We start from the raw sequence: 13,837 nt of genomic DNA, 5'->3' as shown, positions 1-13,837 counted from the left end.
ATATCTATATATTTCGAAACTTTGTACTTATTTTCCGTACATTATACTTGATTTGAAATCTTTATTTTTGTTTTTGTGTAATCTACGCTTATACGCTTGTATACAAACAAAGAAGAATTTAAATTGTTTTTTGATGTAAATGTGGAACAAATAAACTTCAAACTTCAAACTTCAAACTTCAAACTTCAAACTTCAAACTTCAAACTTCAAACTACTGTTATTTCAGATGAAGTTTGTTGAAGCCATCCTCTGTAATAATGCAACCGATGATCACTGCTGGGAGTTTGTGAGTCATCGTGGTCTAGAACCCCTGCTCAAATTCCTGCGACTGCCCAACCTACCCATAGACTTTCCCACCAGTAGTGCCTGCCAGTCCGTTGCTAGTGTATGCAAAGCCATTCTGGTAAGTCTCCCTACTTCATTTTCTTGAATTTCTTTAGAGTTTGTTTTTGTAAGGCTTGTTCACACATGCTGTAGTATAGAATTTCATGTATAATGTTTATGAACAGTTAGCTTGCAATAGAATAAGTGTGGTTTGCACCAATCGCAAGCCAGATGATAGTACAGTCAAACCTTTATATAAAGACCACCTGCCTATAAAGACCACTTTTCTTGTCTCCCTTGGATGGTCTTTAAAGACAGGTTTCACTGTATTTTTGTTGCCATGAAAGTGCTGCCACTCTAATGATCTCTTTCTAGTATGAGGCAAGATATTACTATCTATTCACAATACATCTATGCAGACTTTGTACTGACACTTGAGTTTAGATTTTTGACTTAATTAATCATGCTAGTCCCTCCTCCCCCTCCCACCTTTGTGTAGTCACTTGCAAGAGAGTCTGGTGTGTTGAAGGAAGGCCTTCTAATGCTGAAAGAAGAGCTCACTGCCCTGAAGCCCCTCCAGCTCCCCCTGGAGCCCCCGGGCGGATCCATCCTTCTCAGGGAGCTAGTCAACTCGCCAAACTTCACCGGTGCTCCCCTAGGAGCTCCTACCACTCCACTTCTCAGGGCGATGGTCTCCGCTCACTCCTATGTCACCATGCTGGTACATGTATGCAGAGTCGGACAGGTGAGATTAACTTCATGCTATGATAAACTAGAAGATATAAATCAAGCTCGTGTCTGAGATGTTAATTACACCACCCCTAAATGAGATGTTCCCGATATCTACAAGCACCAATGATATGTAACATATTGATTGCAGTTAGCCTTATTCATGTTAATTGTGTATATTGGAAAAATTAATGGTTACATGTATAGCTTTGATCATGAATATGCTACAAGCTCCCTCTGCGGGTCTTTGTGAGAAAATGTGAGGGAGCACCTCACAAAGTTGATTATTCAGCAGTGCAAACATAGCCTTCAAATCTCCCATACAAAATGTTATGGCTCAACAAATTTCATGGGATGTAGACTTCTTTTCCCTCTCTTCATGAAGCCAGTATTCTTGATGTTTTTTATTCTTGACATTTTCTTCTTTCTCACAACAGACTGATGTGAGGACTATCTCAGTCAACCAATGGGGTTCAGATCTCGGACAAGAGGTATTACGTCACTTGAGTCATCTGTACATCTCATTGGTTTGGGAGAGCATAGTTCTCCTGGCACTGTTCACCCCAGGCACCCTCCCAGAGGGCTGTGAACTAGGCAAGCTAGAACGGGAGAAACTTCTCCCCAAGGACTTCACCAAGGACTCTTCAGATGCTACCACTTCCGCAGCATCCGCTTCAACCAGTAAATCTGATAGCAATGCAAGGACTAGTGAAATAGATCCGGTCATTGAATCAGCAAGCACACTCATGGACGTCAGTGATGCCCTGTCAACCATGGAGGTGGATGATTCTAAGGAAGGGGCCAAGGACCCCAAGGCGCGGCCCAAACCCAACGCTCAGATGCTCCAGTTGGTCAAGCAGGCCATGCCGGTGCTCTATGCACCCTCTAGACTAGGGAAAGCACTCTCTGAGTTGTTTGGTTTGCTTGTGAAGCTCTGCGTCGGGTCATCGGTCAGACAGAGAAGCAGGCAACACCTGCATCCCAATCCTAGCCCTCCATCCGAAGCAGCCAGGAATACAGCCAAGGTTCTCATGGAACTGCTACTCAACAGTCTTTCATGGACTCCTCCACCAGCTAGCCCACTGCCAAAATTCAGGTAACATCTTCTATTCATTCTGTCTATTCTATAATCATGCATGTGCCGTCAGCTGATGTCTGCTAAAATTGTTATCCAAGATCAGGAAATAGTTAGTGCACGTTGATGCACATTGAAGATAAGACATGACGAAGCATATGCGCAATGTCTTTATTGTGTCATTTTCATAAATGTGGTATTCCAATAAATGTTGGAAATGTATATATCCTTTCATCATCGTAAGTCCAATTTATTTTTCATTTTTAAACGGTATTTTGCTATGTATTCTGTCTACATTGTTGAAATCCCTCTCTCATCAATGCTTTAAAATCTCTTTCTTTCATTTGTCTTGACCCAGGGTAACATTCTACATCTGTGCTGTTAGCTTTGCATCTCCTATGCTGTTTGATGAGAAGAAGAATCCTTATCATCTCATGCTACAGAAGTTTGTCAGCACAGGAGCTCATGCAGCCCTCTTTGAGTAAGTCACTTGTTTGCATTCGTTAAGTTGGTCGTGATTACAATCTAGAAAAGAAGAAGACATTCACTTTGAACATATTTCTGTTTTGCCTCATTTATGATTCTTAATACCTTTGGAAAATTTGTTATTTTGCTGTATAGGAGTTAAACTTCTGCCTCCCCCCTCTCACTCGTACTGAAACTTCTGATCATGCATCTATACAAAATAAGATACAAGTATAACATTTTTGTAGATAAATGTAATATGAAAATTTGAAGATGAGAACTATTGTACATTCTCCAATATATATCAATGGCTGACACTTTATTTGTAGAACTTTACTTTTAAAAGTTGATGAATAATCTACATTAGCTTGTTTATAACACATCCACCATGTTTTGTTTGCTCACAGTGCATTCCATTGGGCAGTCACCATGGGTGGTAAGATGAGAGCCTCAGAGTGTATGGAACATCCAGACCTTCCAGGTAAGCATTAACACAGTCTCAGGTTATGTTTCATTCCAATCATATGAAAAGACATTTCCAGATTGGTCATGTTGTTTCATTCAATATAGTCATTTTCCATTGATTTGTCTTCTATTATTGGTCATTTTCTGCACCCACTAGAATTATCCAGCTTTGAATGTACTCGTACTTAAATATAAAGGGGGTAGTATCATTTGGCTGAAAATCTCACTGTCTCATATGGCGAACAATGTGCATTATACACGCTTACTCAACATAGTGGTGTGTGAGTGTTGCACACGCACCAGCATGGTTATAATATGGGTGCCATCCTTTTCAGTGTATCTTGATTCCACTTAACACTTTTAGAGAAAACTGGGGGTGTTTCACAAAGATCTTAAGTTGAACTTATCTCTAAGTTGGAGTTAACAATTATGAAAAGCTGTTAGCATCATTGAAAATATTTTGTAAAATTATTTCAAAAGGCATAAAATGTTGATTCAAATCATTCATATTTTCTATTATCTTGGGAGATTTCATGTTCTTGATGTGGAATTTATGATAAGTTTAAAATACTTCAATTTTGCTTTTGAATGTATTTTATTATAAGGCTACAAATGGCTCTCCATAATATTTAAGTCCAACTTAGAGTTAGGTTCGACTTAGAATCTTTGTGAAACACCCCCCTGGCGAATAGCTGTGTGTATTTCTAGTATCAACTATTCTCTCTCTTTTTTGTCCTGTTGTATAGAGGGAACAGGAGAGTTCATCGATGCATGGCTGTCTCTCATAGAGAAGTTGGTCAACCCAGAGTCTGTGTTGGACTCTCCGCATGCCATGCCTGCCAAGGGTACAGTTCCTGGCTACACACCCTTCAACCCTGTCCAGTTCCTCATCAATACGCACAAGGTAAAAATGACAGCAATCCTAGAATAGAAAGGAGTGCTCTGCTCCACGCTAAGAAACAAGGAAAATGATTGTTGAACAAGTATATATCAGGATGGTTTTAATCATTAGAAATTATTTCTATGACACATTCTAAAGGTATTTAATGACTATAGATCAGACACCTTCGTCAGATCTGGTAAATACCTTATTGATGTGTGAAAGTACTAATTCCTAAGGGAATTGATAAAATTGTCTCTGGAATTCATATCGCAACTGTGATAAACTTGTTCTAGGTGTTAGCAAGCTTTTACTTAACAATATAAAATGTATTTTTATTGACTTGTGTTTTGTCAAGGATGGTAACTCAATTGAGCAGTTCTGATGATTTTAGAGTAATGAATTTGTAGAACATGATGGAGGTATGATAAGTGACATAGTGTACAAGCCATATTGCAGTATTACAACTAAGCATTACATTCCTTTCCATCCTCTCCCTATTTCAGTCTGCATTCAACGTGATCATGAACCTGTGGGGTTGCCGATCTCTGAAATCTCTGGGCAACCATACAGCTGAGAGCCTCCTGGCTATCCTCTGCCACATCGTACGCGGTGAATCCGTCATTGCTGAGCGGGTCAAGCAGGCCAAGAGTGAGGAGGCTGGGAGCAGCGCTGCAGAGGGGTCATCAACCGGTGGGCCTAGCACATCATCAGGCTCGGCTGGTTTCAGTAGGGCAACGCGGGGGCTGTTTGAGTCTGGATTCCTGACTGGGTTGAGCAGGACCAGTAGCAGACCACGAGCTGAACCCAATGAGGACCATGTTAGACAGGTAAAGATGTCTTTCATTATCAGAGCTCTATGATTAGCAACACATCCTTACATCTGTTTCCATGGACTTCTTATGTTCTGTGGTGGCTAAAGGGATAGGTTTATTATTTGGAGGGGATACTGATGTATTTTTCAATGAAAAGTCTTCTTTGATATGCTGACACATTAACAAAATTAATGCTTTGGTGAGCAGATTGTAGACGAAAGTGCACATCTGAGTTAAGCACTGTCCCATCTACTCGTAGTTTCTAGTATGATATTCACATACCATGGGCATATATTTGAATTCTTGCAATACTGTGTAGCCTTCTTACTTTAGATAGTATTATTGTCTTTATCAGAACTAAATTTGTTGTTGTTGATGATGTTTAACCTATATTTTGAATTTTTACAATTATATAATTTGACTTGACTTGTTTAGTTTGGGATAGTTCACCAACCAGCAGTATCTTGTACTCTTGACTCATTCACTGCATTTATTTATCTTATTAGCTGATGGACATGGGCTTCACAAGGGAGCATACGTTAGAGGCTCTACAGCAGTCTACCACCCTTGAGAGAGCAGCTGAGTGGGCTCTTACACATCCACCAAGACTTCCTCAGGTAAATATACCACTGACATTGTAAACACTTTATCAAGTTAGTAAATTATGATGAATATTTGTCATTGACCAATATCCATCTTCTTAAGGAGCAAAGTTGGTGTGTATAGTGCTGTTATTATTATTTTTTGTCTTCAAGACTACATGTAATGTGCTATACATGATACAAAATTGAAACATAAAAGAATAATACTTATGAATACACAATGACCGTGTGCACATTGCAGGCATTGACAAGTAGGCATAATCATTCTGAAATGTTATCAACTATGTTGGAAAGAAAATTGTATTTAAATCGTTGCCCATCCTCTGGATCTAATGAAATACAAAGAAAATCAGACTCTTCCCTTTACAGCAAGACACAACTTGATCTTTAGTCGTATTCTAAAGGATATTTACACTATCACATACAAGTTTATCAAAGAAATGAATAATCTCTGTTCCCCATTCTACTCGTTTCTGAACTCTTGATTATTTGTTTACATTAGACTTTTGGAACAGGACTGAGTGAAGAGGAAGAAATGATGCAAGCCATAGCCATGTCTCTTGGAGAAGCAATCCAGCCATCAGTAGATCAACAGGTAAGAAATTTGTTTGCTAGCAATGGTGATGCCTTTGAATATGTTTTAGTTATGATGCAGGGAGTGTCATGCTTATGATGCTGCTGAGTATTGTGCTTTTGTAGGTCTTTAGAATAATGATGGGTTACGTTAACATTTTTATATCATAAAGGTGTATTTTTATCCCTTCCGGCTCCTGGTAATGATTATCATTGGCCAATTAGAAGTTAGTAAAGAAGAAGTAACAATATTAGTAATAGTAATTGTAGTAACCAGTAAATATTTACACTCTTACGCTAGTCACAAATCACATCTGCCTTTGTGGATTACCCATTAAAATTTCTTGTATGATTATCTCCTGTTCTTTTGAATATCTTCAGGAGGAGGAAAAGAAGAAGAAAGAGGAGGAGGAACGTAAGAAGAAAGAAGAGGAAGAAAGGAAGCAGAAACTGATGGAGGAACAAGACAAGATTCCAGAGGAGGCTCCACTTGATAAAGCTATCCTTAATGAGTTTGTGGATTCTATGCTACCAGGATGTCTCAAGCTGCTTGATGATATTCCAGAAACTGTTTACAGGTAAGTAAAAACACCTGTGCGTAATGTGCTTTCATGCGATCGTCAGTTTTCTGATAGCAAAATGGAAAGTAAGTGTAAGATCTTTTTCTTAATTTTTGTTACTTTGATGGAAATCATTCACATTTTGATTTGATTTCAAACATAGATAGACAAGTAAAATCAGGTTGAATCACCAACATATTTCGCAAGTTAAGCATTGAATATATTAAGTGATTTAATGAAAAGAATGCAGAATAAAAAGTTCTTTAGTGATTACAATAATATTATAACACTTGAATGATAACAGTGTAATTGAAAATGTATGGAAAGTTATCAATCAATCAATTAATCGTTTATTTAATTTAAATTTACATAACCCAAATAAACATTCATACAACAAATAATGAAAATACAGAATAATCAATATCATTGGCAATGTATAAAAAGTGTTTCATTTTTCAATTTATATAAAATGAAAAGGGAGAACTTTAAGAAAGCCTATGATGGCTTTGTGAGATCAAGTTCCCAGTACTGTATTTATTTAATTTTTATGATAGATATCAAATGTTTGATGTATGTCTTCTATTTCTTTGATTTGACAGAGTGTGTGATCTACTAGTGGTGGCCAATAACAGGAATGGCACTGAATGGAGAGACAAAATGCTTGAAATGGTCATCAGTCAGGTAAGAATTCTCATGCTTATCTGCCAAATCAAAAGCTGATTTATTTTTTACTTGGTTAATGGTTAATCTTTCTACCTTTTCATGTCATTCTTGTTTCATGTTCAGCTTTTTCTTTCCCACTTCTTCATCTTGCCTTTGTCTTTATAGGTTATAAATGTGAAATGCGTACTGAATCGGTCATCGCAATGGGATTTCTCTGTATCTATTTGTATTTGTATCTTACATGATGTCTGTCAATTGAAAATGGGAATGCTTGTAAAATTTTTGTGATTATTATCCTTCAAATAACTTTGTTGTTTGTGTTACAGATATCTGAGAATGCCCGGTTGTTGTGCAATAGCTTTGCCAGTATTTTAGTGGATCCAGCTGGTGTGACGGATCCGAAGGTCATAGAAAACTTATCATCATGTCTGGCCTCAAGAATTCACCTTCTCTGCCTTCTCTTTGAGGTAAGTAATCAATTGTACAACATATGCTCCACAAATAGCCCACCCAACACAGAGCTTCTGTTCAACCTCATACTGATACAGAGATGCAACCCAAGACCTAACTCTCAGCAGTATATATTTGACAAAATGTAGCCCTGAGCAAATGCCAGCTCACCTAATAATCAGAACATCTCTGTCAAACATCTTTTTCATGTATGTTTGTCGTAAAAGTAATTGTCATATTTCTGAAATCTAATTTTTCAGTTACCGGTATATATTGGAAGAGTGTAGTAGCATATAGACTACATTTATTCAATGAGTTTTACTATGTTCTGGTCAGAATGATAGAAGGGAGTTGCTGCTACCGTGTTTGGCGTTCAACAATAAGGGAATAGAGCAATGTTGATCTGGCGCTGCTCAGTGGCTGCCGGGCTCACGATCAATTGGGCAAAAAGAATTTCCATTTTCGGTTTAATAAAATTTGGAGTGGACTTAAAGATTATTATTATATTATTTTATTATTAATTGACAGAGAAGCCTTTGAAGTAACTATTACCTCTATAGATTGCTCACATTCATATTGATAAGGTAATTATGAACGGATAAAACGGTATCACTCCCCTTACACAAAGGTTTCAAAGTTCATCTGAACTAATCCTATCCCTTTGCTTGTTTGTACCATTTACAGGAGATCCGGATGGCCTGTGCTCAGAGAGTGGAGGCCTCAAACATCCTTGATACACTCATTACACTGCTCTACACTGCACAGAAATGGATGGCTCAGATGAAGCTCACCAAAACACCAAAGTATGAACCATTTCCACTTAAATTATTGTTCTTTGTATTTTTATTTTTATGTAAATTTGTTATTATATCGAGTATTGCTTGTAAGTGTATGCACCCTATCATGCTGCTATGTTGTAATTTTTCTGTGAGGTTGACATATCCAGACTTATTCCAAGTCCTGTGATATAAGGGTAGATACTAGAAGGAAAAAATAATTGGATATGTGCCTTTGTTTTTAGGTTTGTACTTAATATGTGCTGGATTTGTCAAAGATTCAGATTTGTCATCATTAAAGTACTTTTGTATATTGTTGTATACCTCCATACTTAGATATCCATGCCAGCATTATGGCTATGATATCAAAACTCAAACTACCAGACATTTCAGCTGTGTTTCTCTCCAATATAATGGATGTTAAGCAAGGGCAGTAATAAAATGTCTAGCATATTTATATATCAGCACCAGATTAATGTTAATTGTGAATGTTTGATTTTGTTTACCTTAGGTGGATGGGTCCAGCAATGCTTCTCATTGATCTCTATGAGAAGACTGTTCTCACATGCAAGAGGAAGGTGGCACAACAGGTAAACATAATTGGTTGTTGTTTCTTGATACATTAAAAATGAACAGCCACCTATTATGCATGTAACAACTTAGAGGAAACTCCATGTCTCACTCGACTGTTATTTTGCTTGACACTATTCCTGGATTACATTTTTATATGGCTATACCCAGGACTTATCTAAAGACTTGTGTGTATATCAATAAAATCAAAATGATACAAAAGTGCCATATTCATATTACAATGTAATAGTTCTCAAACTAATGTGCTTTTCTTTGTGCTATTCAAGGGTGCTTCCCATACCTGGAAGTGGTTTGATGACTCCACCGGCCGCTGGTGTACCTACAGCCGTAGTAACAACAAGACCATAGACGATGCTTACTGGGCAGGCAAGCCTAGTGTGAAGTTCACTGCTGCCAGGAGAAGATATGTTGTCCACTTCAACACCATGATACAGGTGAATAGCAACAAATCTGCAAGGAATGTATGACTGTATGTCTACCACACCATGTATACCCTTGGTTCATATTGATTATTCATGGGAGGGATGCCCATTAATATCTAACAAAAATTACTTACAAACTTCTCAATATTTTTCGATTGAAGAAATGCCTTTCTCCTTTGCATTATTGTGAAGAACCTATTCTTTCCATTCCCCTTTAGTATATTGTCGACTTTGCCTGGCTCTTTCGAAATTTACGTCTTGTGTTTTTTTTCCCATTATACACACCTTCTAATGCTTTCCCTCTGCATGTTTGTTGAAATAAAACTTCTTCCATTTAAAAAAAAAAAAATTCTTACCAAATGTGATACACTTTCGTCTTGTCCTTCCTAATATATCCCTGTATCTTTTTGTGTCTGCCATAGGTGAATGAAGAGACGATGAACAAGAGGCCCATCATGCAGGCCTTGCCCGCCCCAAAGACAGAGGAAGACAAAGGTGATAAGAAGGAGGACGATGGAGAGAGAGAAGCCAAGAAACTCAAGACCAGTGAGAGTCTGGAATCTGCTGCAAAAGCAGAAGGTAAGGAATGAATTAAATTTGATGAGGTTTATCTTAACAAAGCTACAACAAAGTAATCTGAATATATGATGTGTTTTGCTGGCTTTGAAAAAAAAACAGTATTTCAGTTGTCTATGATAAATGTGTCATTTTAGAGGAATAAAATTGCATAACTATAATCCTATTTTTATTATGAGAATTTTTTTTTCTTCCCCATTTTCTCTTTTAGTTGCAGGCACCAGCCAAGAGAGTAAGGATGAAACCATTGCCAAAGAACCTGAAATCGTTGAGATTCAAGGACTAGGAGACAAAGAAATTCCAACTCTGATCAGGTATACCACCCTTCCCTTATGGAAACTGCATGAAACTTATATGTAATTTTATGTAAATTTAACTAATATTTCATCAGATTAGTTTCACATACAAAACATGAAGAAAATTGCAGTCTATTATGGGATTAGATGTCTAACGCTTAAAATATTCATCGTCAGGACATAATAATGGGTTTGCATACATGGTTGGATTTTGTTTGACAATTTACTTTGTGCTTTTCATTCTCTAGTTGAATGGAAGACAAGTAAGTTTCATGAATCAATATGGTGACTAATCAGGAGAAGATATTCAATTTTCTGGTAAGCTGTATGTCCTTACTATACTAAAAAGTATATTTTTGTCTTTGTCAGGGCGTGCGTTGGTCTGATCGGTGTGCCAGTGGATCCAGACACCATGCATGCTGTCCTGAGGATATGCCTACGCTTCACCCGGGACCATACCAGCGCCCTCCTGTTTGCTGAGCTCGGTGGACCACGTCTCCTGCTGTCTCTCACCCAAGCATCCTCCTTCAATAGCTTCCCAATCCTAGCCAACCTACTTCTCAGGCATGTCTTTGAAGAGAGGATGGTGCTTCAGAATACAATGGACAAGGTAATGCTCCTGGACCCTGTCTCATAAAACTTGATATCAATAAAAAGTTACAAGCTACTGTTATAAACTACTGAAATCAACGCATCTGATTGGCTGAGAGCAAATTTATCATAGAAATTAGGCATTTGTTATCAATAAAAAACTTTATGAAATGGGCCCCAGATAAACAACGTCAATTTTGTGCATTTTCATAATTTAAGTAATGAACTTGCATGTAGGAAGTGCTGGAGAATTTTTGGTGTCATAGGGCAATGATTTTGTTACAGTTTGTTCATGTGCACTAGATGAAGTGAGTTCAGATTCCTGAAAGATATTAAGATTTGAAATAATATAATATAACATGGTGTTTGTAAGTTGTAGATAGTTTATGACCTGTCATTGTATGGTATTGTCAGTTTGTGTTGGTTTTGGTTTCATTTTAGGCCAGCTGTAACTTTGTTTCAGTGATTAAAAAAAATCTTTCAGATAATTTTTTTTTAAAGCTCAGACACCTAGTCTAAGCCGTCACTTGAAGGTATTATTGTAGCCCTGTTCAATCAAATGTATCAGCTTACTCTTACCTTTTCAAACAATCTTGTCTTGTTGAATGCAGTTAATCTATGCAGTAGCCAACAAGGGAGTTGGATGCAACACATGCAATGTTGCCCTGGGCAGTGTGGGATGCAGAGAAATGAACTTTGTTCTCAGGAAGCTTGGACCTCTGGCGTGTCGGGACCAGGAACTGTTCATGAACTCTGCTAGAGGTAGCCTCAAGATCGCTCTTCCTCCTGCAAAGAGAGGTAAATATGACAAAAATGACAAAAATGACAAACGATCTATTTCAAGCATGCTGTAGGGCAATATAGAGACTTTCCCGACGGTTGTGAAATGACTGTTAGCTTTGATGTTGAGAACCATGAAGTTTGTCTCAGGCTATACTCTCTACTGTCTCCTCATTAAAGATGGATTCATCGCTTAATATAAGAAGACAACTTTCTTTAAATTCCTTGTGGTTTAGATAGCCCAATATATAACTTAGTACAGACTACAGAGTATCAAATGTTAATTATGTTAATCATGTTAAGCATTGAGAAATATCACATGTTACATTTTTAGGAATTGTTCATGAAAGTAATGATGGCTTCTTTTCCCATTTATGAAGATTTCAATTTCAATTAACTTGCATTTCCATAGATTTCATCCCAAGTTATCTTAGGCTCAGTATTCAATGGCTAAAGTCTACATGAACTAGTTGCTTGGACAAACTAGATGTCTTCTTTAGTGTTAGATGCTGCTTATAAGTATCGGCTTGCATGGTGATGTAGATGTACAGTAGACTCCCCAATCCTCCCTCTCTCATGGTGCAACCGCAAGCCTTCTGTATATTTCTAGTGTTGTGTAGAAATCTTAATCAAGCAGTTTGAACTATTTTTTTAACCATCTTTATACAATTTATGTTGCATCCATCATCAGGAGAAGAGGATGAATCTCGCTACACAGGACCCAATGCTCTACAGCTCTTGAAGGCCTTGGCCCCTAAGACCTTCACACCACCTACTCTGAATGGACCTATGCTGCAGGTTCTCTGCGATCTCCTGGATGCCTTGATTGTACCTGTCCTACCTTCACAACAAGGTGAGAATCAGTACATGGTATATATCGCATCGTAGCTGAAGTATTGAGGACCCAAATATATATATATATTGAATAATGACTAATGGGACATGTTTGGTACTCTGAGTTTCACGCCTTGCAAGCAATCATCAGGCAACTGCTAACATTCTTAAAAGTACATGATTACTCTACAACCTTGGTACAAATATGCTCAAAATAAGACTTAACTAATACAATACATTACAATAAGAATTACTAATGGGTGAAGGGGCTATTGTTAATGCTCAGGTGCTGCGTTGGATATATATAGACATTAAGACACAATTAAGACATTATTGAATTTGTCATGTGCTTGATTTAATGGTTTATGTGATTTATTAGAGATACAATCTAAGACACATTCTCCTATCTCACAGAAGACAAGGAAGCAAAGTCTAAACAACCACAACCAACAGCCACAGCCTCGGCCAGTGCTCCTGCAGCCACTGGAGTGGCTAGTGCCGAAGGGGCAGTTGCAGCTGCGGCTGCCGCTGCTGCAGTCTCTGACATCCAAACATCAGAAGACATAGGAATGGGACTAAGGGAAATTGGAGACAGACTGCTTGGGATCTACAGCGGAAGGAGAGGTCCTCCAAGAACAGCAGAGAGGCTCAACAGTGTCCCTGATGGTGCTGTACAAGAAGAGGTACCCAGATTAGACATTTTTCCTCTAGAGATGATGTTCTTATCCCTTTTTTTCTTTACTAGCTTCTCTCCCAAACTTCTTGTGTGTCACTTTCCATTTATATTTATATTGTGATTAGTTTCACCCCTTCTTGTATTTCCTATGTGCCCTTAAATATGTTTGATGTTCCAAAGCTTCTTATTCATTCTCTCAAACACTTAATACCTGATTTCATGAATATCTATGTATATAGAAATACAAGAATATACAAGAAATGCTTGAGATAAGATATGAAAAGTAAACCCTTTTTTTTCTATCAATGTTTCCATGGAGTAAATTAAAACTTGTGTATCATTCTACACAGCCTCATGATGCTTCAACATCCGGTGCTGAGGCAGGGAGCCCCCCTGTAACCACGGACTCCAAGAAGACTCCTGCCTCATCAGCAGGAACAACTGGACAGACCCCCTCTAAAGATGAAACATCCAAGAGCAAACTCCTGATCCCCAAGTCGGCCATCTTACGTCTGCTGGCCGAGCTGGTCATGTCGTATGCAGGCATTGCGCAGGCCGTGGCCCAGTACCAGTACATGGTTGGTCAGGCAAAGCATGTTAAAGAGGTATGTGGAAATGTATCAGGAGTATAGTCCGATTACTTTAGTGTTAAATGCATGCCTGCATGAAAATGTTGTCTAAATGTTTTGCTATA

The 13,837-nt window shown here is 38.0% G+C and overlaps 1 protein-coding gene across 1 annotated transcript in view; it reads left to right on the top strand.

Moving 5' to 3' along the window:
• LOC575742 (E3 ubiquitin-protein ligase HUWE1) overlaps window positions 1-13,837 on the top strand; it is a 70,879-nt gene that overhangs the window by 20,624 nt on the left and 36,418 nt on the right. The window contains exons 25-46 of the mRNA XM_030983561.1: window positions 227-403; window positions 824-1,069; window positions 1,491-2,149; window positions 2,487-2,609; window positions 3,001-3,074; window positions 3,805-3,962; window positions 4,445-4,768; window positions 5,260-5,370; window positions 5,858-5,950; window positions 6,310-6,506; window positions 7,088-7,169; window positions 7,478-7,618; window positions 8,286-8,404; window positions 8,889-8,967; window positions 9,235-9,402; window positions 9,813-9,969; window positions 10,178-10,280; window positions 10,632-10,872; window positions 11,465-11,651; window positions 12,325-12,486; window positions 12,882-13,150; window positions 13,494-13,748. Of these exons, the coding sequence (XP_030839421.1) occupies window positions 227-403; window positions 824-1,069; window positions 1,491-2,149; window positions 2,487-2,609; window positions 3,001-3,074; window positions 3,805-3,962; window positions 4,445-4,768; window positions 5,260-5,370; window positions 5,858-5,950; window positions 6,310-6,506; window positions 7,088-7,169; window positions 7,478-7,618; window positions 8,286-8,404; window positions 8,889-8,967; window positions 9,235-9,402; window positions 9,813-9,969; window positions 10,178-10,280; window positions 10,632-10,872; window positions 11,465-11,651; window positions 12,325-12,486; window positions 12,882-13,150; window positions 13,494-13,748 (4,125 nt within the window). The remainder of the gene's footprint in view (window positions 1-226; window positions 404-823; window positions 1,070-1,490; window positions 2,150-2,486; window positions 2,610-3,000; window positions 3,075-3,804; window positions 3,963-4,444; window positions 4,769-5,259; window positions 5,371-5,857; window positions 5,951-6,309; window positions 6,507-7,087; window positions 7,170-7,477; window positions 7,619-8,285; window positions 8,405-8,888; window positions 8,968-9,234; window positions 9,403-9,812; window positions 9,970-10,177; window positions 10,281-10,631; window positions 10,873-11,464; window positions 11,652-12,324; window positions 12,487-12,881; window positions 13,151-13,493; window positions 13,749-13,837) is intronic.

The sequence above is a fragment of the Strongylocentrotus purpuratus genome, unplaced genomic scaffold, assembly GCF_000002235.5.
Source record: "Strongylocentrotus purpuratus isolate Spur 01 unplaced genomic scaffold, Spur_5.0 spur5_contig_829, whole genome shotgun sequence".
NCBI lineage: Eukaryota > Metazoa > Echinodermata > Echinoidea > Camarodonta > Strongylocentrotidae > Strongylocentrotus > Strongylocentrotus purpuratus.
This window is presented reverse-complemented; position numbering and strand designations above follow the sequence as displayed.